Source organism: Terrapene carolina, unplaced genomic scaffold (genome assembly GCF_002925995.2).
Source record: "Terrapene carolina triunguis isolate 2854851 unplaced genomic scaffold, T_m_triunguis-2.0 Scaffold838, whole genome shotgun sequence".
Classification (NCBI taxonomy): domain Eukaryota; kingdom Metazoa; phylum Chordata; order Testudines; family Emydidae; genus Terrapene; species Terrapene triunguis.
Genome location: NW_020665189.1, coordinates 2,666,882 through 2,693,753, shown reverse-complemented (window position 1 = coordinate 2,693,753; position 26,872 = coordinate 2,666,882). Strand labels below are relative to the sequence as shown.

At 51.6% G+C, this 26,872-nt stretch overlaps 1 protein-coding gene across 1 annotated transcript in view; it reads right to left on the bottom strand.

Annotated features, from left to right (window-relative positions):
* Nucleotides 1-632: 632 nt before the first annotated feature.
* DIAPH1 (diaphanous related formin 1) overlaps nucleotides 633-26,872 on the bottom strand; it is a 172,089-nt gene continuing 145,849 nt past the window's right edge. Inside the window, 5 exon segments of the mRNA XM_029913745.1 lie at nucleotides 633-4,666; nucleotides 15,260-15,346; nucleotides 22,889-23,024; nucleotides 23,368-23,532; nucleotides 25,717-25,841. Of these exon segments, the coding sequence (XP_029769605.1) occupies nucleotides 4,503-4,666; nucleotides 15,260-15,346; nucleotides 22,889-23,024; nucleotides 23,368-23,532; nucleotides 25,717-25,841 (677 nt within the window). The 3' untranslated portion in view covers nucleotides 633-4,502.

The window sequence follows — 26,872 nt, the reverse complement described above, 5'->3', positions numbered from 1 at the left end:
TTTGGTGATTTATGTTTTTCTTTAAGAAGTAGAATTTCTAATATTAACAGCGTTTTGATACTGCAAATAAAGGATAATTCCTGGACACCCCACACCTTGGGTTCAGATGATGGGGATAGCCAGTCTTGAAGGCATTGAAAATGCTGTGCTCTGGTTCCCCAGCCCTAAAATAGAACATGGAGGACACCCAACGTTACAGCATGGCCTGCATTAGAGGGGCTCATGATTCACAGGCAGGGGTTCAGTCCACCCCTTGGGGAACATCCCATTAGACTGAGTTGGTGTTCAAGAGCCAGAGGTCTGTACTCCAGGTCTGTCCTGTATCCAACTCTACAGTGCGGACAGAGAAGGCACAGAAGAGAGGACAAGTCACAAGAAGCAGAAAAAGGTCAAGATCACAAGCATCTTTTTGTACTCAAAATAACTTTAATTTTTTTCCATTTTTCGTACAAATAAAGAAGCCCTCATGTACTGAGATATCATGGAGCTGCCAGACCAGCATTCACCCACAGATTCAAAACCAAGGAAGGCAACTCTCATGACTCCAGTGCAGAATAAAAGCTCTTGAGCAAGTCTCCCTTGGTCTGGCCCTGGGGGTTTGTTGAGCTCTTCCCTATTTGCCTATCATCACTCTGGGTTCAATCATTAGCACTGTATCCAGCTGCCAGGCATTTGCCCATGGAAAGGCAGCATGGCCCCTCCTGGTGTCATTTTGCAATGCCCATGCTACCCTGGAGCCTGCTGCACCCAACACCTCTGACCATACCGGCTGCAGCAGGTAATACACAGCCCCACAACCATTATTAACTCTAAGATGAACTCCAGGTCCAGGACAACTGATGGAGTAAAATGCTCACTGTTTTCTGTCACACCCCGTGAAGCTGCTGCTCCTCTCCCTCAATCAGGCTTGTGGATGTGGTGGCTGGCAGAGGTAGAACTGTCAGTCGATGGGGTCAGTCCTTATCTCCAGCAAACTCTTGGGGAGGTGTGAGGTTAATTTACCTCCATCACTGTCTCTAGGGTGGGGGTAAATCCCACTGTCTCTGGCGACAGCTGATGCTCCAGTCCCACATTTCCTCCTCCTCTCAACCCAGGGCAACCAGGAACTCCGGCAGCTCCTCTCTCCTCCAGTGAATTTTCAATCACTTCTTTTCTCTCTTACAAGACTGAATTTCCAGAACATAAGGAGGCAGCTGCCTCCTCCCAAGGCCCTGCTCCATGGTGCAAGCACCTCACTAACTCCATTTTCCTGCTTCTTTCCAAAGCGCTCACAAATCACATACCTGTGGGGAGCAGGCAGGAGCCCTAGCACGTGAGACTAGAATAAAATGAGAGAATCAACCGGGAGCATGACGGAGGTGGGTATTAGAGAGCATCCTCTAACAGAGCTCAGGCTTACTGCACACTGTGACAAGTGACAGCTGCTGAGTCATGTGACAGCAATGGGAATGGGTGTATCTGGGGATCAGGGTTCCTCACAAACTGACCGGGAGATTGGGGGGGGGGGGGGGGAGAGAGCTGTCCTGAAAATGTCCCTCCACCTCTGCTCCAATCACATCCAATGCAGCTGGAAAGGGCTGGGGCGGACAGTCCATGACACCCTGGCCATTGCATCACTGCCAAAGGGCCCAGCAATGTCATGCTGTTAATAAAAGGAAGTGGGAGGCTGAAAATCCTGCACAGTTCCAATTTTTTATTAACATTTCAAACCAAAATAATCAGATATGATCACAAGTCCCAGGAAATACCCCAACACTATGAAAATGGAATGTTGTTGTTATCAAACATAACCAAAGTAGATTGAAAAATAAAAGTTGCAAAGACTCCAGTGTGACACCTTTGGTTTGGGGAGGAGGCTGCAGTGGAACACATCCCCATACTGCCGCTCAGAGTGCCACAGGTAACCCCACAGAAGGGCCTCCACTCCTCTCTTGCAGCAGTCTTCAATCCCCGCTCCTCCAACCTGCACAAAACTTCGGGGGGGGGGGGGGGGGAAACACACACTGGATACCAGAATGAGCTACAATCAGAGCCTGTTTGGGCTGGTTCTCCTTGTTAACACCCCTTCTGCTTTCTCTCCCCAGAACTAAAGTCCCCAACCTGTTTCCTTCCCTGAATGCTGCAGACTCAACTACCTTTCAGGCCCCATGCTGCTGCTTCTCTCCCCCAGCACAGCCGAGAGGCTCCAGGCCCAGCACCCTTCCTTTGTGAAAGAGGAGGGTGAAGAGTTCCACAGGCAGAGCGTGAATGAGGCAGAGGTCCTATAAGCTGAGGACAATAGATGCCTGTAATTCACTATCTTTCAAATGCAGAAATGGGAGCCTCTCTCTGTGACCCCCAGCTTGTGAAGAGCAGTCCCTAGGAAGAGAACCTCCTGCAAGGACTAGGGCTGGCTGTGCCTGCAGCAGCTCTGCTCTCAGGGTCAGACACAACAGGCAGGGTAGTTACACAGTGCAGAGTGCACAGGGCTTGGGGCACTAATGTTGGACAGGTGCATGCAAAGCCCACCTGCCCACCCAGTCCATGCGTATAGAGAGCTCACAGGTGCAACAGCAGCAGAGGTGTGCGCCTGGCCCAGTCTGCACTGGGCCTTTACAGATCACTCCCGCACTCCGACCACATCACAAACGTTACTCCTTAAATATATTAAATTACAAGAACAGCAGCACCTCAGTACACACGGGCCCGAAGCTGGGCTGAGCCATGTGCATTCCCAGCTATTGCGCCCACAGAGAACATCATGAGGCATGGGACAGGATTGCTCCCCACACCCACTGCCTTGGGATGTCAGACACATCTCTGCTCTTCACACTCCCAACCAGGTTGGAGCCAGGTTGGAGCAGGAGTGCTATGAGCTGCCAGAACCATAGGTGCGAAACTACACTGTATCACACATCATCTCACACTGGGGATAAGGGGAGACACTAAAGCCAGTGTTTTCACTCCCCTAATTTCATGCCCATGACAGACAGGCTCAGCCAGTGCATGAACGAGGCAGCTCTCTGCCCATGGGGATGGCACCCAGAGGAAGTGCAGCAAGTAGGCAGCCCAATCCCCCTGGGGAGGACAGAGAGGGACAGTGCTGTGCTGGAGGTGGGCAGGCAATTCCTCCGTCCTACAACGGACAATGAAGGGCATACAGTGCAGGGAGGCAATTCCACAAACATGCAAATGTTTCAGATATTTTTATCTTACATTCAAATTTCCTTTTAAAACAAAATCTGATACAAAAATAGATACATTTGCAAAGTGATTTCTTAGCCAAAGGGAGGCTCCACCCATCTGTTGCCATGGCAAGGAGGGAAGGGAGTTCCTCTGCATGGCACAACACAACAGCCGAAGCAAGCAGCCTCGAGGAAGTTGGGGCCCACGCTGCAGCCCCCAGCCCTTGTGCTGCAGCCACACAAGGGATTTGCCACAAAAGATTGGAAAATCGTGTACAATGGAGAGAGTTCTGTGCAGATAGAAGTGCAGCCTGGATTCACTCTAAGCAGATGCTGCCAGGGAGCTGCCATGAATGCTTTCACTCAGGCATGTTACACTGGCTGGGAGGAGGTCTCAACCTCAGGCCACTTAGTGATACACAACAACCTTTATTCCTAGGCTCCAAAGCATGCAGAGGCAGCTACTACACCAGAAGCAGCTTCTTGCCCCCAAGCAAACACTCACCTCTTCCTGTTGGGTCATCACTGCTATGACATCATTTCCACAGTTGCAGGAAGGGCTCTGCTAAGGGAATGCTAGCAATAAATAGAGCAAGCAAAGGGAGGGCATGTGAAGAGCAGGAAAGCAGCAGGTCCTGAGGGAGGCAAGGGCACCTCAGGTGTCTAGAGAGCCCCTTTCTCTCCTAGCACACAGTGAGGACGGGGCGCAGGATAAGGTGCTCAGTCCAAGAACACAGCACAGCAGTTGGAGAAGTAGAAGTCCAGCTAAATTTACCTACAAGGTTTCCTCCCACATACAGGTGATAAGGGAGTGGGCTGGGAACCTTGAGACCCGCTGGAGGAAAGTCACCCGTGGAACTGGTGCCTTGGCTGGCCTGGCCCAGCAGCGTCCCCCAAAGTTACAAACTAAAGAAGTCTGGGTTAAGGCAGCTTGTAATGTTCCTGCTTTGGCAACACCCAATGCAGGGATATGTTTGGGTGGGGCTGTGGTCTCTAAACTCTCCATCAATGCCCCTTTTCTCCCAGTACACTCTACCATCCCCCTGCAGGGAAGGGAGAGCTAGACCCAGTGTCTCTCACCTTGCTCCAAGCATGGCTTACATTCAGGTAAAGCTTTTTGCTTTGTAATTTGAGAGGCAGAAAGACTGAAGCCTGGAGACGAGATATGGAACAATAACCGTAAGGCCAAAGCTGGCACAAGCAGCCCTAAGAGCAAGAAGGAAATCAGACTGCCCCTCAGATCCATGCAAAAAGATTGCAAAGTGACCCAGTGTATTTTGCTTCCTCTGTAAAACTCTTTCAGTCCTGCAGGCTTCAGCCCTAGTCTGGGGCCCAGGCCTAGCTTGAACGGCTGATCATCTCCATGCTATCATCATGGGTCCCTCCATCCGTTGCTGCCTCGGTGCTCTTTACTGCCTTGCTTGGTACTGCACTCAGCGCATCATCTTTCATCAGCTCCGAGGCTAGCAGTGAGGTGACAGCACAGCCGGCTTTTCTCTTTGCTGCAAGAGAAGAGACTGTGATAAATAGCCCGGAGAAACTTATGCAAGCTTACTCTGGCACAGCTCACAACCCTCCAGCGCCAGCTGCTCAGAGAGAGCAGGCTCGGCGGCATGGTGGGTGATGTACTGACAACCCCCAAAAATGCTTGTTCAATGCTCCTGAAGCATTCAGTGTTCCTAAGGCAACAGGGGATCCTTCCCAAAGGGCCATGGTCCACACAGCATCCAGAGTTTGAAGGCTGTGAACACCAAGAAGTGAAGGGAACCGATTAAGAGGTGGGAATGGGGAAGTGCAATATGGGATACCCAGGAGTACGGGAATGGAATTAAGCAAAGGAAAATCTAAGCTGAATCTCAGAGAACACTTTGTTACAGTAACATCTATGAGGCTGTGGAACAGGCTCCCACAGGAAAGTGGGAGTCCCATCACTTGGGAAATTTATAAGTAGACTGTACAATATTCTGTAGAATATGGTGTAGAAAACCATGCTACAGGCCCAGATACCGTGGTTATAGGCCCTTTAGAAATGAATAGAATACTTCTACACTGGCTTGGCAAAGTAGAGGAAAATAGATGTCACAGATGGGAAAGACATACTGAGTCCACAAAATCAGGTTAGCACAGTGTAGGTTGTTGGGCTGCTGAATGTATGAGCTAGACTATTCAGTGCATGTGTCCTTGGACTTCTCTGCTTCTGCGGTGATAGCCCAATAAAGCCAGTTCCCAGTTTCTGTCCCAGAAGGCTAAGCTGTGGGAGGGGGCATCTACCCTGAGTTAAAAATCACAGGTTAAGAACCTCTGAGAGTTGAAGGTCTTCTCCACACACTAGCATGGAAACTTCAGAGCACAGAACCAAACTACAGGAATATGATCATCACAGAACAGGCAGCTCCCCATCCCTTGGGGTTGGGAATAGAGCTTAAGGGCTTCCTATGCGGGCACTGTGCTCCCAGCAGAGAAGGGAGGCAGGCAAGGCACAAAACTGAATGGAGAAGGCTGTCCCCACTAGACTTTGCACCCCTCAAAATAACTCCATGGCCTTTTATGCCCCATGGACATAGGCAGCTGCAGATGAGCTGTGGTGTCCCAGTAGCACAACACCCAGACAGCACTCATCCCTTAAGACGTTTCTTTACAGCTTAAGGCCTGAGCTCAGCCAGAACACGATGCTCCAGACTTCATTAAGATCACGCTTGAGGCTCAGCCAAGCAAACAGCCCTGAATTAGGAGAGCAACTATGCCCTGCTGGGGGCTCCGGCAGGCTCCAGGTCAATGAATGGCTGAGGCTGGGGCACAGTACTCACGCAGGGAGGACAATGCACCAACAAACGTCACTGATATGCAAGTTCAGACAGCTTCATATGCTGAATATCCACACACAGGCCGGCTCCCATACTCACTAATCAGAACAGGTGCACACACTCTGGTGTGCACACACACAGGAAAACTGTAGAACTCACATAGACAATCAGATGCCCTTGTGCACTACATGCTGTTGCACACAGTCAGGCAGACACGCCGAGACACATGCACACACACATTCATATTATGGTCCACATGCAGGCACTGTCTCAGGCCTGACTGTCCAGGAGGAAATCTGTTGGGAGGAGAATGCAGAAGGGGATGCACACAGGAATACAAAGCAGCAATTGAGATGCTGCCTTGAGACACTGCAGTCACGGAGTTAACTCTTCACATGACAGAAAAAATAAAGCCATTTCTAATGTGAAGCTTCCCATGAAGCTTCTAGAACAGGGGTGGGCAAACTTTTTGGCCCGAGGGCCACATCTGGATGGGGAAATTGTATGCAGGGCCATGAATGTAGGGCTGGGGCAGGGGGTTGGGGTGTGGGAGGGGGTGTGGTGTGCATGAGGGGGCTCAGGGCAGGGGGTTGGAGTGCAGGAGGGATGCAGGGTGTGGCGGGGGCTCAGGGCAGGGGGTTGGGGTCCAGAAGGGGGTGTGGAATGCGGGAGGGGGCTCAGAGCAGGGGGTTGGGGTGGAGGAGGGATTCGGGGTGCAGGATCCATCCTGGCGCCGCTTACCTTGAGCAGCTCCGGGGTGGCAGCGGCATGCAGCGGGGCTAATGCAGGCTCCCTGCCTGCCCTGGCCCTGTGTCGCTCCCAGAAGTGGCCAGCATGTCCGGCAGTGGCTCCCGGGGGTGGGGTGGGGCAGGTGGCTTTGCCACATGCTGGCCTCACCTGTGGGTACCACCCCCAAAGCTCCCATTAGCCGCGGTTCCCTGTTCCCGGCCAATGGGAGCTGCGGGGGGCAGTGCCTGCAGGCAATGGCAGCACATGGAGCCCTCTGCCCCCCCTCCTCCAGGGGCCACAGGGACATGGTGCCGCCCGCTTCCAGGAGTGGCGTGGGCCAGGGCAGGCAGGGAGCCTGCCTTAGCTCCGCTGCACCACAGGGCTGGAAATCCCGTGGGCCGGATTGAAAACCCTGACGGGCCAGATCTGGCCCACAGGCTGTAGTTTGCCCTCCCCTGCTCTAGAAATTGGGCTTCAAACACCAAGAACGAACACGCAACAGCATGCAAAGGAGACATGCAACCGGCAAGCGCAGTACGTAACTACAGTTCCCAAGTGGAGGCTCCCTGCACGTGGCTTAATCATTTTTAGGGCCCCCTATAGGACCCTGCTAAATACCCATCCTCAGTACAACTCTCACACAAGGCTTATCCCTGTGACAGCCACACCAGGCCCCTGCTTGCACCTTGGTTACAGACCCTTCTTCTCTACAGCCCCTGGGCTTCCCCCTGATACAGCTTCCCTGGAACTCTCCTGGCCCTAGGTGCTTATCCCTGTCCCAGGACCCCACTTCCCTGCCTGCACCCATCCCCTCCCTGTTGGAGATTTCACCTGCCCAAGCCCACGCCCACGCCCTGCAGCCCTAAACTACCAAGCCTTTGCCTGCACCCCAATCCTAATCACTAAACCATGTCACAAACCTCCACTCTGCTTCCGGTATTACCTCTTTGAGCTTTTCTCCTGTACGCTCCCTGTACCACCTCCTCCATCCTTATCCCTACTGTAGCCCTCCAAGCCTATGCCTGTATTCCATTCCTAAGGCTGATCCCCATCACATCTCTCCCTGCCCAAGTCCACATTCCCATCAGTTTCCCATCTGCTGCCTCTACCAGAATCACCCCCCACCCGTCTCTTGCCTCAACTCAGATCAAACGGGAGGCACAGACCCCCCTTCCCTGCCTAAATCCTTTTGCTCAATGGCTTATCCTTGCTACAGACTTCCCAGGTTTCTTCCTGCATTCCCTTCCTAAGAGCACATTCATACTACAGCCTGAGCCCTGGTCTACACTAGGAGTTTACATCTGTATAGCAACATCTCTCAGGGGTGTGAAAAATCCACACAACTGATAGACGCTGCTAAACCAACCTAACACCCGGTGTCGACAGCACTAGGTCAACAGAAGAATTCTTCCATCAACCTAGGTACCTCTCGGGGAGGGAGATTACCTACACTGATAAGAGAATCCCTCCTGCTGTGCTGCTAAGTGTAGATAAGCCCTGAACTACCTGCACCCATGGTCATGGGCTCATCTCCATCAGTCCCTTAGTCCACTGCCTGCATCACCATTTTACAGGCCCAACCCCGTCACAATCTCCACACCCAATCTGCTGTCTACACCCAAATTTACGGGAATATACAGGCAAAGCTCCCTAGTCCACTATCCAAACTTCTTGAGGAGCAATGATTATGGCTGTGCTTGGAGAGCTCCTGTGGGGGGTGGGGAAGAGAAGAAGGAGGAAAATGAGAATAACTGAAGCAGTAAAAGGGTAGACAGAGGTGTTAGCTGGCTGCACTCTCGTATGATGGATCACTGCAGTACTAGAGTCAGGAACACTGGACATGCTGGCAGGAAAGGAGAACGAGGAGAGAGACAGCAAGAAAAAAAGCCTGCTATGGCCAAATCCGGAGAGCAAGGTGACCTGGCAAGCCCAGCTCTGTGGGCCTGTCCCAGGTCCAAAAAAGGCAACCAGGCTGGGCCATGCTTCACATAGGAAAGTGAAAGGAAGAACCAGTGCGAGATTCAAACACTTCCCTAGTTACCATTTAAAAAGGCCCGTTTCAATCCACTCCTGGGATACTGCAGGACCCGCAGCCTCAGGCTGCATGTGTCTCTCAATCTCCTCTTCTAACTCTCCCTGCCTGCGGTACATGAGGGGTTACACACACACACACACACACACACACACACACACACACACACAACGAGAGTTGGGGAGGGGAGAACAACATGCCCATGTGTTACCCGCTCAGGTGTATCCTCCTCCACCTCACAGAGTGACAGGAGAGAGTCTGGCAAGAGGAAATAAGAGAGGCACCAGTCAGAGCCCACTAGGAACACCCTTTCAGCCCCAAGCCAGAGAACAGACAGCACCAAGTGCCTCCCCACCGCTCCCAGGAGCTCCCAGCATTTGAAGCCAGACTTGCTGGGTTCCACACCCTGTCTGAACCAGGCTTTGTACCTCCAACCATTCCAGATGGCCTAGGTTGTGTATGGCCAGTTCAGGCCTCGGAGCTTTCCGGACACACTTCTCATTCATAAACACCAAAATGGGAAGTGAAGGAACATGCGCCACAATCTAGTGATGTAGTCTTGTACTGTAGTGCCTGGGAAAGCATGCACATGCCATCGTGTGTGTGTGTGAGAGAGAGAGAGGCTCTGCTGGAACACCAGACACAGGCCTGCTGATGGGGACAGCCATGACACAGAACCCTCAAATGCTCATCGGAGTCTCCTGGCCAGGTAGGAGCCCTCCAGCCTCCAAACTGGGTTCTCACAGCTAACACAACAGCAGAGTCAATCTTTGTTTCAAACCTATCTTAACATCTCCCTTCTCCCCCCTCCCCCCTGGGTCTACAGCCAAAACACTAGAAAGACTCTTCCAGAGAACGAGGCAAGAAAGCTGAAGCCTGCATCCAGTACACCCACTGCAACCACCAGTAGGAGAGCCCCCTACCCATCAGACATACTCTTCCCCCCCAAAAGAGACCTTGACAGGTTACCCCTCTCTCATGCTCCCTCCTACCCCACCAGCAGGTTCTCTCTATCACACAACCCACTCCCTTCCTCTCACGCAGACCCACCCCCATCCTCCTCCTCCCAGCAGGTGTTCTCTCTCTCATACGCAGACCCATTCCCACATCCAGCAGGTTCTCATTCACACACACACAGACCGACCCCCATCCCATCAGGTTCTCTCTCCCCCTCTCCCAAGTTTCTCAAGAACTCTACTCCTCAGGGGCCCGCCTGGCCTACACTCTGGATTTTAGTGGTAGAACCATAGAATATCAGGATTGGAAGGGACCTCAGGAGGTCATCTAGTCCAACCCCCTGCTCAAAGCAGGGCTAATCCCCAGACAGATTTTTGCCCCAGATCTCTAAGTGGCCCCCTCAAGGATTGAACTCACAACCCTGGGTTTAGCAGGCCAATGCTCAAACCATTGAGCTATCCCTCCCCAAATTCTCATCAGTCCTGCCACCAGTATAGCTATGCTGCTGATGGCTGTGCTAGAAGCCCTAGTGTAGGCAATATTCCAGGAGCTTCCAGTGTTTTCCCTGGTGTCAGTTAACTCTGCTTTGAGCTGCAAAGGCTTGCAGCATGGCTACAGGGTCAGCCCAACAGAGCAGACCCTGACTGTTGATGAGAAGCACTTTGGGTTTCTCCCACAGTTCTACCACAAGTCTCCAGCAGCTCTGCAAAGGATCAGTAGAGCATTCAGAGCCACTTGGCTATTAGTGCCTCCAACCAGAGAAACTAGATTCTCGCCATGGATTAAGATGCAACCTCCAGAAACAAACTGTGTTGTGGAATGGAGTGAGAGATGGCAGGGGAAGGACTCATTGCTCTTTGCTAATATGTTCCCACCTTTATCAAGGAGGGTCATCTTTCTCTCTGCCACCAGCAGGGCAGTATAGACACTGGCTAACAAGGAGACAGGGGGCCACTTCTCCCCCCACATGCAGAGGCCTTGGCTTGCCCGAGGAAGGGAAGGCCAAGCCCCCAATCCAGGCCAGCACAGGTACACCACTGCCCCCTTGTGTTGGGATACGGCCTTGGACATGTGGGCCAGACTGCAACCTCACTGGGGGAGGCAAGATTCCTGACGGATTTCTTTATTCTCTTAATTCTCTCCCAAGCAGCAGATGGCCTGAGCAACATCAAGCGTACAGAAAAGGACACCAGTTGAGTCACTCAAGTCACAATCCAACCCTGAATCATTGAGTTAAAACCATGACTACAGGACAATTGCACAGTCACACTGCTGGAGGACACTGGGCTATTATGTGCACACATCCTGCCAACTGCAGTGGCCTGCACTCCTTTCTTAACAAACTAACTGGAAAAAATCCCCCTTGCTGACCCTCGCCCTCCCCACAATGAGCCCTTTAAGCTACTAAGCGGAGTCCCCAGAGGCCTGTCGGCTTTTCCATTCCTTTATATTCTAGCGAGGAGCTGCTAGCGCCTCTGAACAGAGACAGCTGCCTCCAAGGGAACAGAGTCAAAGATCAGAGCTGACAAGATTTACACACAGTTCCTCTGCTCTTCAGTTGCTGCAATGAGCTAGGGTGAGGAGCGATATGGGGCCAGGAAATGCCCTAACAGCTCACATAGTAGTAGTGGTGGTGGTGGTGGTGGGGGGGGGGGCACATGTCCCAGTGAGTGTGCACTGGTAGTGCTGGTGGAATACACTAAGTTAGGGAAGGAGATTTACAGGAACATATGGAAATGCAGCACCTAGAGAGTTATAAATATGCCCCTGGAAATGAAGACCAATAAGTAAGTTCCCCCAAAGATACAAGCTACTAATGAGACTGGCAGAGATGCAAATTGGCAAATGAGGTTCCAGCCCTGAGTACCTCTGCATACTATAGCACCATACAGGAAACACCCTGCTAACGAGAGTGGAAGAGGGATCCAGCCACAAGTCAAAGGAAAATCCATGGCAAGAGAAAACTGAGCAATACTTCTCACAGCCAAGCCTACATTGCCCATTCTGGATGGCTTACCCCACACTGCTCCCTGGAACACCACTCTCCCCTGGGTACCTCCTGAGCCCCCTACTGCAAGGTTAAAAAACAATCACAGGAGTTGGATGACAGCACTTACAATGGGCCTAGGTTCCCCTGATGCAGCTGCAACATCCTCTCTGCAGAGTCCCAGCCTATCCAATAAAGCTGACCCAGGTCTGCTCCTCTCATTTCTCAGTCTTGCTTGGAAATGTGAGGCCAGCTGCATCACTATGTTCTGCCTAATCCCCAAACTCTCCTATGGCATAAGGCACAATCCCTAACATCCCACAGACATGGAGTAATATTCCCTTCCTGTTCTTACAGGAACTGAAGGGGAAATGCTCCTCCTCCTCAAAAAGAATCCAAAGCCTCCTGTGCAGGAAGCAGCTGATGCTCCATAGAAAGCTGATTGTCAGATGGCAATTCCCTGCCTGAATCCAGTGAGCATGCTCAGAAAGACCAAAGTGTGTGGTGTGTGCGGGCACACTGCATCATGGAATGAAACATGGGAAGGTGAGAGTGGGCACTACTGCATTGTGGGACACTATTCCCATTAGCCCTGTCAGTGCTTCCACCCATGCCCATGGTTAAGGATACAATTTGGTCACCGAGGTCACGGATTCCAGGACTTTAACAGATCTCCGTGACTTCTTCAGCTTCAGCCCCAGGCGGCAGGGCTCCCACTGTCAGCCCCACTGTGACCATACCCTGATTTTGTATATTTTTCCCATGATTGTTCCATGAATTTTTCCGCGACAAAATTGTATCCGTGCCCATGGTCATCCCCTCAGTTTCTTCAGCAGCCACAGCCTTCTCTGCTTTCCTCACTTACCCATGATCACCAAGCACCCCCTGACTACATCTGAACTCTCTTCTCCATTGCTTTGTCCTTCAGAAACTTACCACACCACCACACTGCTCTCAGATGCCTCAACTTCATGGGACTTTCCAGCCTGGTCTACCGTCTTGAGCCTTCATTTGCTGATGATTTCCCCCAAAGCCCCTTGAGTTGATATCTATAACCCTCTCCTATCCCCTCTGATCTTAAGTCAGCTGGTTCCATAGGAACTTGCTCTCTCTTCTGCACCTGACACTCCCCCAGGTACAATGATAAACTGCAGACTCTGAAATTCACAAGTGCCACATATATCCCCTTTCTACCCAGCTCAAGAGCTGGAAATCTCAGCAGATACTTCTCATTTGCCCTTAGCATGGCAGACTAATTTCTCTTCCTCCCTCACTTTCAAAGCTGCTGGAGATCTGCCATCTCTCCAATATCTTTAACCGTTTTCTCCACTCACCTGCCCCTTCTTTGCCTTCCCATATTTCAGGGGTGGAAATGGCTTCTTCCTTTCTATCCTCTCCCCTCTTCATCATACCAGGACCTTAGGGGTTGATCATTCCTCCCTCCTGAGATTAATTTACAGCTATACATTTGTCTCCGGTTCCCTCCAGTCATAATTCTGCTCCTACCTAAGAAACCTCTATCTGTGGAGGCAGCTCCACCTCTGCCTCCAGACCTCCTCTATGGCAGTGGTTTTCAAACTTTTTTTCTGGCGACCCAGTTGAAGAATATTGTTGATGCCCACAACCCAACGGAGCTGGGTATGAGGGGTTTGGGAGGGGCTCAGGGCTGGGGCAGAGGGGTGGGGTTCGGAGGTGAGGGCTGCAGGGTGGGGCTAGGAATGAGGAGTTCAGAGTGTGGGAGGGGGCTCTGGGCTGGGGTAGGGAATTGGGGTGCGGGAGGGGGTCAGGGCTCTGGATTGGGGGTGCAGGCTCTGGGGTGGGGCCGGGGTTGAGGGGTTTGGGATACAGGAAGGGGCGTGAGCTTACCTCCTGCGGCTCCTGGTCAGTGGCGCAGCAAGGGTGCTAAGGCAGGCTTCCTGCCTGTCCTGGCACCGTGCTGTGCCCTGGAAGCAGCCAGCAACAGGTCTGGCTCCTAGGCGGAGGCGCGCAAGCTCTCACCCGCAGTCACCATCCCCCCAGCTCCCGGCCAATGGGAGTGTGGAGCCAGTACTCGGGGCAGGACAGCACGCGGAGCCCCGTGTCCCCCCACCTAGGAGCCATACCTGCTGCTCGTCGCTTCTGGGGTGCAGCGTGGTGTCAGAACAGGTAGGGACTAGTCTGCCCTAGCCGGGCAGCACCGCCGATGGGACTTTTAACGGCCCGGTCGGCGGTGCTGACCAGCGCCGCCGCGACCCAGTGACTTACATTTCATGACTGGGTCGTGACCTGCAGTTTGAAAACCACTGCTCTATGGCATTTCACAGGGTTAAATTCTTGGCCTTCTGCTTTTATCTCTAATGAAAAACCTTCGCTATCATTTCAGGCTGACGGAACTGAATTGTATGTTTCTCTCAACACTCCTAATGCGCCCTCCTTACTGTACATCTGCTTGTCTGACCCAGTGAAGTTGTGGCTTCATCTCAGCTTCCTTTCCCTTATGTCCGCTCAGAAGTGACTCTGCTGGACAATAGAAGTTTTCTCAAACCCAACAGCATCTCCTCTCTTCCCAGTCAACTCAGACGTCCATTCTCAGTAACTATGGTGTCATTCTTGACTCAGCTTTCCATCTCCTCCCACATCTATCTGCCACCATCTTCGCAACAATGACCCTGTGCACTTGTCCTTGCTCCCACTTCATCCAGGTCTTCAAGTTCTCTGCTTGGATAACTGTAGCTAGTTCTCTTCTTTGCAGCTTCCACAGATCCTATGTGCCCAGACTCCAGCAAACCCAGAACACACTGCTCCTGGCGCACTCTCACACAAAGCAGTTCAGCTACAATTCTCAAACAATTCTCTTGCAGCCCAGTTGTTTCTGAATCTGCTTCAGATTGTCTCCGTTTTTTAAAACTGCCCAAGACAACCTCATTGTCTCACTCTCTCCTCCTCCTGCTTCTAGCATTAGCCTCCTCTTCTCCACCCTCTGGCCACTCTTGGTACTCTGCAGTGCCTGCCATCTGGATTCATTCTCCTTGTACCTCGCCACTGCATCAACTCTCCAGATCTTCTCAAATCTCCACCTGTGAGTATGCCTACAATCCTTTCCTGTCTCTACCAGCTGTTTTCATTTAACAGTGCAGTTGCGTTTCATCACTTCCGCATGAAAGTAGAACCACCACTGTGCAGTCAGGAGAAGTCCCACAGATGAAGTCCCACAGATTAACCCATGCCATTTTGGTGAAGTGCTGCAAAAAGCATTTGGGGAACCAAAGACAGAATGAAAGACACTGTGTACAAACAACACTTGTTATCCATTACTCAGAGAAACAATTTAGGAGAAGCTGAAAAGGCTTAGACATGCAAAGGAGTAGCATCTACAGTGACACTAGTTAACAGTGCTGTGAAATTTTTGGCTTCAGGGTATTAATTGATCATTAGCTGGGGTCAGGAAGGAACAACATTGCACAATGAAGTGCCTTATGGGAGTTTTTATACTTGCCTCCGGCCACTGTTGGAGGTGGGATACTTAGCCACAAGGATTGACTGTCATAGAGAACAGACCAATTTCCATCACCCCCTGCACCAGGGGACCGTCTCAAGCAATGCTTACCCTGGCGAGGTCCTCTCTTCCTCCGGAACGCTGCTCCTGACTGCAGGGCCTCCATCAGGCTGTCCATCACCCCTGTCTCATCACCCTCTGCAAGGAAAACAGTAAGTTAAACGGGGACATGTAGTGTGCTCAATTCAGTTCTGCCACTTCCAGTCCTCCTTCACCATGTGCTCCTGCTCACGGGGAACGACACACACACACACATATACATGGGAACAGTGGGGGTGTGGGGACAACAATCTCTCCTTTTCCCCTCTCTGCCAGGGGAGCAGACAAAGAACTTTCCATACCTTTCCCCACCCCCCTACAGGTGTGGGGAGCAGTGAAAGAACTATCCCATCCCTTCTGGGGGGAAGGACAAAAGAATTGACTCTTCTCCTCCCTGCACATGCACAGGGGAGAGGAAGGGGGGAGAATACCCCTGCGCCCCAATACACACAGAGGAGAAGTACCCCACCCGAGCACAGACAAGGAAGGTGCTGGCCTCTCTGGAATTCCCCACTCTGTACAGAAGCTGGGGAGATTGGTTAGGGCACAGAACTGAATGGGAATACCCTCCTCCCTCCACAGAGAAGCTGACTGCCAAAGGTGCAGGGGAATGGGTTGCAGGGAAAACCTCTGAGGCCACAGTCAGCAGCAAAATAACCCAGCAGCTGGGGGCTTTGAGAGAACGGAAAGTTTCAGAGAATGTGCCAGAAAGGCTGTCAAAGAATCAGCTCTCCCTCCTCCCCGTCTCAGGCATTCTCCTTGTGCCTGCCTGGCTCATTTGTTTTCTGGTCCTCTCTTTTTAGAGTCTCTGATTATTAGTGCCATCCACCACTCTCTGTACTGTGCTCTGACCCCTTGGGAGATTAACCTGGCCTCAGCTGCTCTCCTTCCCTAGCAACAAGCGTGTCACTGTGTTCACAGAGCATGTGCCAACAGAGCCATATGTGGCACCTGTGTAACAGAGGCCATGCAGCCCAACAGATAGCCTTGGCCCAGGATCCAAACAGCAGACACACAGCTAAGTCTTTCCTTCTCCTGCTGAGCACAAAGCTCCTGCAAAGCACCCGATTCCAACTGGAGGAAGCCCTGGGAGAGCCCCACATTCTGCTCCCATGGAGAAGCGGTGTTCAGAAAGTGCAGAAAACAGTCCCAGGACTCCTAGGCGGAGTGCAGAGACACCCCTAACCTCCTCCATTGAGAGGGCCAAGGGCAGTGTAGCAGTAGCTGTAGTTTTTAAAGGGTTCTAGAAATAGTCGTGAGTGAAGTCAAATGCTCCTCCCTGAATTATCTGGCTGTTCCCCATGCACCCAGCAATTGGGGATTTAGCTAGCACCAGTAATCCCTTTCACTTCAGGACTGAGACCATGTAGGTATGCATTTAAGAAGGAGAGCCCAGCAGATGCCCTCACATTCCCTGCCTCACAGCTATGTATAACAAGAGGGGAAAGAGAGCTTGGGAAAGTCCCTTGCATTCTCCCCCTGCCCCCTCTTGAAGTCAGTGTGGCACTGAAGGAGTTAACCATGGATGCATGAGCACTCTGCAAATCTGTTTCCATGACAACAGCTCTGGATGAAACCTAAATCCATAAAATCACATTAGAACATCTGTCAGTGCTTGTGTGTGCTCCAAATACACTGCCCACAGCACCACCTGCTGGCAGAAACAACCCACTGTGCCTGACCTACATTCTCGACACCAAAGTAGCTGGTAACTGCGTTTCCAGAAAAAATGGCCAACTCCAAATTAAGCTGCAAATGAAAGGAGAGGCACTACTATAATGGGGTGCGACCCCCGGGGCTTGTGTGGCTACCAGGCCTCTAACACTAGTGTGAGGTGTCCAAGCAGCAGGAGGGTTGGGAGCATAGGGGTACAAGAACACTCAGCATTAGTCATTGGGGCTGTCACTAGCATGAGCATGGCACTTATCACTGTGACTCAGCCCCTTAGTAAGAGCCCGCAGGGATGGCTGAGGCTCTCTTTCTCAATGGATCACTTCACTAGGGCTAGCTGCTGAGCACACCGCTCTTACACAAAAAGCCATCCCCCGGCTTGAATCTTGCTAAATTTTGCTGCCTTGAACAGCACTTTCTGGGGAGGAGATAGTGATGGCAGTAGGAAGTCATCGCCAATTGCAGCCCGATTCTTCTGGTTTCCCAGTTCCTTATCAGCCTGCCTCTAGGCTTGGGTATCACACGGAGACTTCATTGCTTTCAATGCCAACATGAAGGGGAGACTGCATGGCAGTCCAGTAAGCACGCTGACTACACCCAGCACTACTATTCGCTGAGCCTAGAGGAGCTGAGATCGGGTCCTGGATAAGAGCTGCCTGGTTTAAGTTCACCCCAGAAACAACAACAAGAAAACTGGAAGGTAGTGGAAGCATCCTGAGGAACTGACTGTTCCATCCTCTAGTTCAGTGTTTCACAGTCATCCTTCCATTGCTGCTCCTGGGCTTCCAGTTGTCCATGGAAACCTAAGTGCCCTTTATCATATTCAGCTGGAACCACAAATTGCACCCTTTCCTCACTGACAAAGCCCTGCCACATCCAGGCTTTTGTGACCTCCAGGATGGATGAGTGTAACAGGTGGAGGCTTCAGCTGGCATAAAACAGCGCTCTGTGGCCCCAGGGCCAATTCCGTGGGGTGCGCTGCAGGGCACTCTTAGCAACGGGCCAATGGCTTTGGAATTTGCTCCCTCTTAAAAAGCTAACACCAACCAGGGTTTAGTAGACATGGAGATCCTATACAACTCATTTGTTTAAGTTGACGTCCTCTGATCCAGAAGCTGGGAAGGGATCTATTCCTGCAGATGATGAAGGCAGTAGTGAGATGTGCAATATAAAATTAAATACTTGTCAGGAGGCTGGAGTACTGGAAAAGGCACAGCACTATCTGTTGAGGGGAGATGGAAAGAATTCCTGGGATAGGCACTGTACTAACTGGTGAGGAGGTGCGTACAGAGATGCACACAGACAGCACTAACGGGGGGGGGGGGGGGGGGGGGGGGGGCGAGAAAGAGAGAGGGAGAAGCTCCAGGGACATACACAGCACTAGCTGTGTGGGGACTCCAGACCCCTCAGGGCCTGGGCTATCCAGTGCACTAATCACTGAGGCCCTGGTATCCCTAGATTGAATTGTTGCGATACACACCAACAAACATGGGGGCCCTCTGTGCCTTGGGATGATGGCAAATGCCACAGATGTTTATGGAATCTTTTACAGAAAAACATTGACAGCATAACCTTCTATTAACATGCTCCTCTCCTCCTGAAATCAGAGGCTATTGTGCTATGACTTTAGCCCTGCTTGTGAATTTTGCTGAGCCACTTGGACCTTGAGAGAAAGAGATGCACGGGGATCTCTCCCATCCAGTCACCAGGAGGGAAGAAAGCAGCAATTTGAGCCCTCAAAAATGTCTTACTCACTTCCCACCACCTCCTCCCCTGCTGGGGGCGAAGGGGAAGAAGGGATGGAGTGACACCAGCAGCAGCCCTAGAAACCTCTGGCAGCTACAAGAGCCAGGGGAATCCAAAGGGGACATGATTGAAGACAGATGTGAAAGGAACATGCTCTTGTTGAGCAGGGATTGCTTGGTACAGGCCTCTGGCAGGCCTCCCCCTTCTGCAAACTGAAACGTGCCAGGGGAGGAGCTGGAACTCGTTAACTCGTACATTTTAACAATTTCCTCCTCCTGCAGCTCTCAGATGAGATCAAACTTTATACTAGAGTTCAAGCATTCAGCTGCTGCAATGCTACATTCCTGGGCCTCCCCCGGGACAGCGCATAGACAGCGGCCCAACTCCAGAGCAAAGGCAGCAGACAAGAGCTAAGGGACTAACCAACAGGGAACACCCCATGAACCTAGAGGGAAACACTGCACACAGCTTCTCTGGGGAGCCCATGGGACAGCATGAGAAAATGGCCAGGAAAGAAATGTAGCAGCAACCCAGAAAAACAAAGAGCAGCCTGCTGCCCGTCACGGTCCCCCCTTGAATATAGGGGCTCAAACAGCCCAGCTTCTTTGGAGGGTGAGAGGGAGAGAGCATGACAGCGTTACAGATGAAACAGTTGGCAAAAAGTAAACAAAAGACTGAGCTGGGAAGATGCTGAGGTGGGGTGGGGATCCCTCTCTGATGAGAGCTGGGGCACAATTAACCCTGGAAGTCATTGAACATGGGTTTAGAGGGCTGGCAAATTTGTCTGGGGAAAGCCACCCTGAGATCTCACGGTCCACGAATTCATGACTTCAGTAGAGCAGCAGTGAGAGTTCACAGTGATCAATAAGAGCTCTGCAACAGGACTTGTTTGCTTGAAGAGCCCAAGAAACTGGGGCTGGGAAGGAATGCAAGTGAGCCTGTGGGGCATTTTACTGCACACAAGTTCCCACAGGCAGAAGGAGGGGATAAGTTTCAGGAAATTAAGTGAGAAGCAGGAAATCAATGGAAAAGTGCAGTAACTGAGTCCATATGTTGTAACAAAGGAACGTGTCTAGTAGCACAGAGCAGACTATGCCTGTTAATGAGGAAGCCCCTGCTGTGGGACAGCTCCTAGAGAGGGAAGTTATTTCTTGGACTAGAGCACTTAACAGAAAACCTTGCATGAGCCCCTTGGTTCACAGACTGGCCACCCTTGGTATGGCGTAAAGGTTTGCAGATGGGGTGACAAATGGGTTAAGAATGAGAAGGTCACTGTAAACAGCATATGGCCACTGCATAGAGTGTCACTCAACTGCATCTCAGGGGCTGGGCTTTCCAGGGCTGTGCCAGGCCTAACAACATATGCCAACAACCCTGTAATTAGACATCTCATTAATATCCTCATGTAACAGATCATCTAGCAGAGGGTCAAGGAGATAGCTGGTGATATACCTACTGTATTACACAGTGGGACAAGAAACTGGATGAAGCAGCAACGAAACGGACTTGAGGATTCAATTTTAGCATATTAATACAAAGGTGGGGACTCTTTTTTCACTGGTAACAAAGGCAGCCAACAGGATTTGTGGCTTTGACAAAAGGGACATGTTAAGGTTACCTACCTTTCGCAACTGTTGTTCTTTGAGATGTGTTGCTCATGTCCATTCCATTCTAGGTGTGCACGCGCCTACGTGTGCGGCCAGAGATTTTTGCCTTAGCGATACCCATAGGGCCAGCTGTAGTGCCCTCTAGCGTGCCACGCCCATGCCGCTGTATATTAGGCACTGCCGGCCCACGCCCTTTCAGTTCCTTCTTGCCGACAACTCCAACAGAGGGGTAGGAGGGTGGGTAATGGAATGGACATGAGCAACACATCTCAAAGAACAACAGTTACAAAAGGTAGGTAACCATTTTTTCTTCTTCAAGCGCTTGCTCATGTTGATTCCATTCTAGGTGACTTGCAAGCAGTATCAATGGAGGTGGGCTTGTAGTTCTCCGTCGTGCAACTTGTAGTACGGCTCTGCCAAAGCGAGCATCGTCTCGTGCCTGCTGAGTCAGTGCGTAGTGCGACACGAACGTATGGACCGACGACCAGGTGGCGGCCCGACAGATCTCTTGATTCTGCACCTGTGCCAGGAAGGCCACCCAAGACACCTGTGCTCTAGTGGAATGAGCTGTCACAATCGCTGGCGGGACCACTTTTGCCAGCTTCTAGCACTGGCGGATGCACGCTGTGATCCAAGACGAAATTCTCTGGGCTGAGACCGGGCAGCCCTTCATCCTGTCTGCGACCGCAACAAACAACTGCGTTGACTTACGGAACGGCTGTGTTCTATCGATGTAGAAGGCCAGCATCCATCTGACGTCCAGCATATGCAGCCTGCGCTCCTCAGCTGACGTGTAAGGCTTTGGACAGAGGACCGGTAAGTAGATGTCCTGGCCCGTGTGGAACTGGGACACAAGCTTGGGCAGAAAAGCCGGATGTGAGCGCAGCTAGACCTGGTCCTTGTAGAAGACTATATAGGGTGGCTCTAAGGTGAGCGCTCTGATCTTGGACACCCGCCGAGCCAACGATATGGTGACCAGGAAGGACACCTTCCAGGAAAGGAGCAGGAGGGAGCAGGAAGTTAGGGGTTCAAAAGGAGGGCCCACGAGCTTCGAGAGCACCAGATTCTGGTTCCATGGGAGAACTGGGTCTCGGATGTGCGGGTACAGGTGCTCTAGACCAGGGGTCTCAAACTCAAATGACCATGAGGGCCACATGAGGATTAGTACATTGGCCCGAGGGCCGCATTACTGACACCTCCCCCCCCCCGCCGCCCTCGGCCCCGCCCCCACTCCACCCCTTCCATGAGGCCCCGCCCCTGCCCCGCCTCTTCCCACCCCTTCCCTGCCCCCATTCCAACCCCTTCCCCGAAATCCCCACCTCAACTCTGCCCCCTCCTTGCCCCCAGGGGGTGCAGGAGGGGTGTGGGGTGTGGTGGGGGCTCAGGGCAGGGAGTTGAGGTGTGGGGTGCAGCAAGGGGTCAGGGTGCAGGGTGCGGCAGGGGGTTGGGGTGCAAGAGGGGTGTAGAGTGCAGCAGGGGGATCAGGGCAGTGGGTTGGGGTGCAAGAGGAGTGTGGGGTGCAGCAGGGGGCTCAAGGCAGTGGGTTGGGGTGCAAGAGGAGTACGGGTGTGGCAGGGGGTTCAGGGCAGGGGGTGGGGTGCAGGGTGCGTCAGGGGGCTCAGGGCAGGAGGTCAGGGAGCAGGAGAGGTGCAGGGTATGGCAGGGGGTCAGGGTGCAGGAGGGGTGCAGCATGGGGCTCAGGGCAGTGGGTTGGGATGCAGGAAGGGTGAGGCAGGGGGTCGGGGTGCAGGGTATGGCAGGGGGCTCAGGGCAGGAGGTTCGGCTGCAGGAGGGGCTCGGGGGGCAGGATCTGGCCCGGCGCGTACCGGGAGCAGGGCAGGCTCCCTGCCTGCCTGCCCTGCCCCCGCAAGAGGCTGGAACGTGGGGAAGGGGGGGCGGAGGGGCTCGCGGGCCGCAGAAAATCACACCGTGGGCCGCGTGTTTGAGACCCCTGCTCTAGACCTTTCAGGAATCACGCCATCTTGGGATGGGCGAAGACAGACCTGCCTTGAAGCAGAGGGTGGAACGCAGAAATGGCCGCCAGGTGCACCTTGACCGAAGACAGCAACACGCCTTGGAGCTTTAAGTGCAGTAAACAGTCCAGGATGACCTGCAATGAGGCCTCCTCAGGACGAACGCGCTTGTCCGAGGAGATGAGAGACAGCAGAGCTCTTCTTCCTTTAACTACCAGCTGTCCCAAGAGACCAAGGGGAGAGACTGCACAAGGTAGGAATACAGGAATTCCCTCTCCTTTTGTTCAATGCCTCTCCCTGTGCCACGTAATTTGCCACATTTTACATAGGTGGTAAGCTCCTTAGCTCACTCTCTTTGGTCTGTGAAGAACTCTGCAATGCTATGGGGATGTATAAGTCAGAATAAACACAACACCAAAGTCTAATGCTCTGTGCTGCTGCTGGAAGCCAAGGCATTCACACAGAAACATTCACTATGTCTAGTCAGCTCAGCTCCATGTGCTGAGCTGTCTCCATCACTGAGACCCCAACCAGGGGCCCAAAGCCACTTCCCTTTTTTCTTGCACCTTACAACCCACTATATTGCTACAGCTTTGCATTCAGACCAGAACCTCTGCTGCCCCTCACCATACTGCCTCTAGTACCTGCATTCATGTCTATCAGCTGCTCTCTCTTCTGCTGCTTCTCCAGTCTTTCCTTCTCAGCTTTCTCCTTGGCCAGTTTAGCTCGGCGCATCTTCTCCTCTGTCTCACGCCGCTTCTGATTCTCCTTGGCAGCTTGCTGCAAATGAGAAAAACAGCTATTTGGGAAGTGACTGATGGTGCAAAGGTCTGAACGGGGGGTAACTGTACAGACAGAGTTACTTTCCCAGTGGGAAAGGATGAGAAAAGTTCACGCCAGGGCTGGGTGCACAGGATGGATTGGTCTGAGCTAAGTGGTAGGATTGGCCTGCTAAACCCAGGGTTGTGAGTTCAATCCTTGAGGGGGCCATTTAGGGAACTGGGGTAAAAATCTGTTTGGGGATTGGTCCTGCTTTGAGCAGGGGGTTGGACTAGATAACCTCCTGAGGTCCCTTCCAACCCTGATATTCTATGATTCTATGAGGAAAGGGTCCCTTGCTCACCAGAAACATGTTCCTGAAGTTGTGCAGATCCATGAAGAACTCCTCAACGGATATTTTCTTGGGGTCAAACAGGAAGTACTGGCCCATCTCCTTAAAAAGGTTCTCCATGTTTGAGTACATCATTTGCAGCTTTTCATACTGCTCCCGAGCATCCTTCACAAAGATGTGAAATCTGAGAGTCAAGGATTACATCAGCTGCTCTGTGGAAACACCAGGGGTGAGGGATAGCATGTGCATGCACCAGAATTATCTGGTTAACCAATGGGCTCTTCTCCAGCTTGCAAAATTCCTCTGACAGCATAGAGAGCTTCCCCTCCAACTGCAGTGATCCCCAGCATACTCAACTGGGTGCACCCCAGTATCCTCTGCTCCAGAGGTCAACAGTTCAGTATCTTATGTTAAGGGGGGAGGAGGAAGGGCTAGGTGTGAATATGCATGGCATGCACTGGACTTCCCACGGCACATTCCTTCCAGGGATCCCCTTACAAAGGGAGACCTTACAGTGCACCAGTGCTGCTCCTTCCGTATGGCCCATACTACCTGTGACATTCCCCTCTGGTGTTATCTGGAACGGTGATCTGCTAGGTCACTCCAATCCTTGACTCTGGGAGCCAGCCTTACCCTGCTCTTCTGTGAGAATCCCCACTCCTGGGCTGTTCACGCACAGCCTCTGGCATATAAACTGCTCCTTGGATTGTGCAACCGAATGACACCAGCCAATATCTCCGGTCCCAGACACAACCCTAGGAACCTCCGTCTTGCAGTGTCCAATTATGCCCGCTGGACACTGCAAGCTTATATGAGTTCGTCAATTTAATAAAGAAATTGATATGCACCAGGCTTGTTATCCCAAGAGGAGACTCTGACACGCTTCAAACCAAACGCACTGCTTCAGGTAGAATAAACAAACAGATTTATGAACTATGAAAGATAGATTTTAAGAGATTATAAGCCAAAGCATAAGTCATATTTAGTCAAATGAAACAAAAGCAAAACGCATTCTAAGCTGATCTTAACACTTTTAATGCCCTTACAATCTTAGATGCTTCTTACCACAGGCTGGCTGGTTGCCCTTCAGCCAGGCTCTCCCCTTTGATCAGCGCTTCAGTCGCTTGGTGTGGTGTCTGTAGATGTAGGTGGAAGAGAGAGGAAGAACATGGCAAACGTCTCTCCCTTTTATCATGTTCTTTCTTCCCTCTTGGCTTTCCCCGCTCCCTTCAGAGTCAGGTGAGCATTACCTCATCGCAGTCCCAAACTGACGAAAGGAAGGGGGGTGATTCACTCAAGAGTCCAACAGATCCTTTTGTTGCTGCCTAGGCAAGTGCCCTTTGTTCCTGTGAGGCTGGGCTGGGTTTGTCCCATACATGCCCTGATAAAGTTTGAACTGTCTCTCTGCTCTTGGAGAGTTTTTGCCTGGGCTTGCTTTAAGGCATGAGGATACATTTTCAGCCTCATAACTATATACATGAAATTATAACCTATAACATTACTGTAACAATTACTATAATATCACTATAACAACAATGCTCAGTGCATTATGAGCCTTCCGATGACACCTGACATAACAAACTTTGCATTGGATACCACACAATCATTTTACAAGGATGAACATGGGGGTGCTGGGTGTTCCCCCGAGGTACAGAGTGTCACACCACCACAGTACAGTGGGAGTCAACACACCCGAATCCCAAATCCATGCAACTCACCAGAATCCCCTCAGCCAGAGCAGACTACCTGTCAGCCTGACCATCACCCTGAAATGTGCCTAAATCTGAGCGTTTTTGTCCCCAAAACACATGCAAATACAGCATATCTACATCCCACTTTTGTCCCCGACCAGTAGCATGGGAATACTCTGACACATGGCAGATGCAAGTACCAACTCCCATCTCACAGAACACTAGAATTCCCTTGCCTGTGGTAGCAACTCCCCAAGACAATGTAGCATACCAAGTATTGCCCTCAGTAGAGGTACACCCTGCATTCCAACCATCACCATATGCTGCACAGAGAATCCTGCTGTCTGTGCCAGATACCTGCAGACCAACTTCCAGCAAACTTGCAAAGTACCAAGCATTTTTGGCATCCAGACAAGTACCAGGCATCCCCTTGCACACATGATCCAAGGACCTGGAAGTAAGTGGAGATTCCCCTGCTGATGGCATAGAGTGTCTAAACAATGAACCAGGGATCCCTTCAGTCATGCATGAACATGCCTTGCCCCAACACCATGTGAGAGATGTCTTCTTGCACAGGACATACCCATGTGCTAGCTCCCCACAACCTTGCAGTGCACTGGAAATCCCTTCTGCCCTAGCATGTGCCCTCTTTCTTAGGGGTAAAGGATATGGTCATTTTTTCCACAAATTTGTCCTTCTCGTCTGTGGCAGTGGGGAAATTCTCAACATCATGCTGCAGGTCTGAAATCTGTTTCTTCATCTGATCCAAATTCTTCTGTAAATTCTCAGCGGAGACTGAAAGAGATAGACAAAGATGGAGTACAGACGCCCCCCTACTTAAGCAATCATTCCGTTCTGGAAAGTCTTGCGTAACTCGAATTTTGTTTAAGTCAGAAACGTATACCCGTACGTTACGCAAAAATTTCCGCAACTCGAAAATCCTATTTCTGGTTTATGGAACTTTTTCCGTAAGTGCGAATTTGCGTAAGTCGGGTCTTGTGTAACCCAGGGAGCGTCTGTACGATATTCCCAACGTACACATCAAAATTGAGGCCTTGTCCACAATGGGTTTTTAAACACCACTATAACTGCACCCATGCAGAGAAAAGGCACTATTTATAAAGCCCTGCAAATCTGCGGATATCTGCTTTATATCCATGGATATCTGCATCCACGGGCCATGTTTGCAGATCGGATGCAGATACAAATTTTGTATCAGGGCTCTAACCATTTACACTGGTGCAGCTTAACCCAGTTCAAAGCAAGGCAAGCTCCACCAGTACAATGGTGCTGTGCCAGTGCAGACAAGACCGAAGCTCCCTGGGGTCCTTGGCAGCAGTTCACACCATAGATAGGGCCCTATCTACTTATGGATTGTATCAGCTCAGGTGGAGGGCAAAGCTGACTTGTTTTCTACACCCAGCAGATGGACGATGTCTCCAGCATTCCACTCATTCCTCTTCCCCTTTCCAACTGGGCACAAGCAAGGGATGATGGGCCAGATTCTGGCCCCACTATGCTGCCTTTGTGCCATTCGTGTAACACCAAAGGGGCCATACACAGGTCTGCCTGTGATTTTCCCCAGCCTAGAGGTTCTACACCATTTTCCTTTGCAGCCCCCAGCCTAGGAGATCCTCTGTGGTTCAGTGATTTCTGGATGCCAGAACAGTTTCTTTGGGTCACAGATAGCTTGGTGCAACTTGTAGCAGCCCTCACGCTAAACCAGGATTGGGGATCTACAAAGATAGCATAAAACCACCTTTGCCCCCTTCCCCAGGAAGCACAGTGCACTTGAGAAACTCTGTGTATGTTTATATTAGAATTTC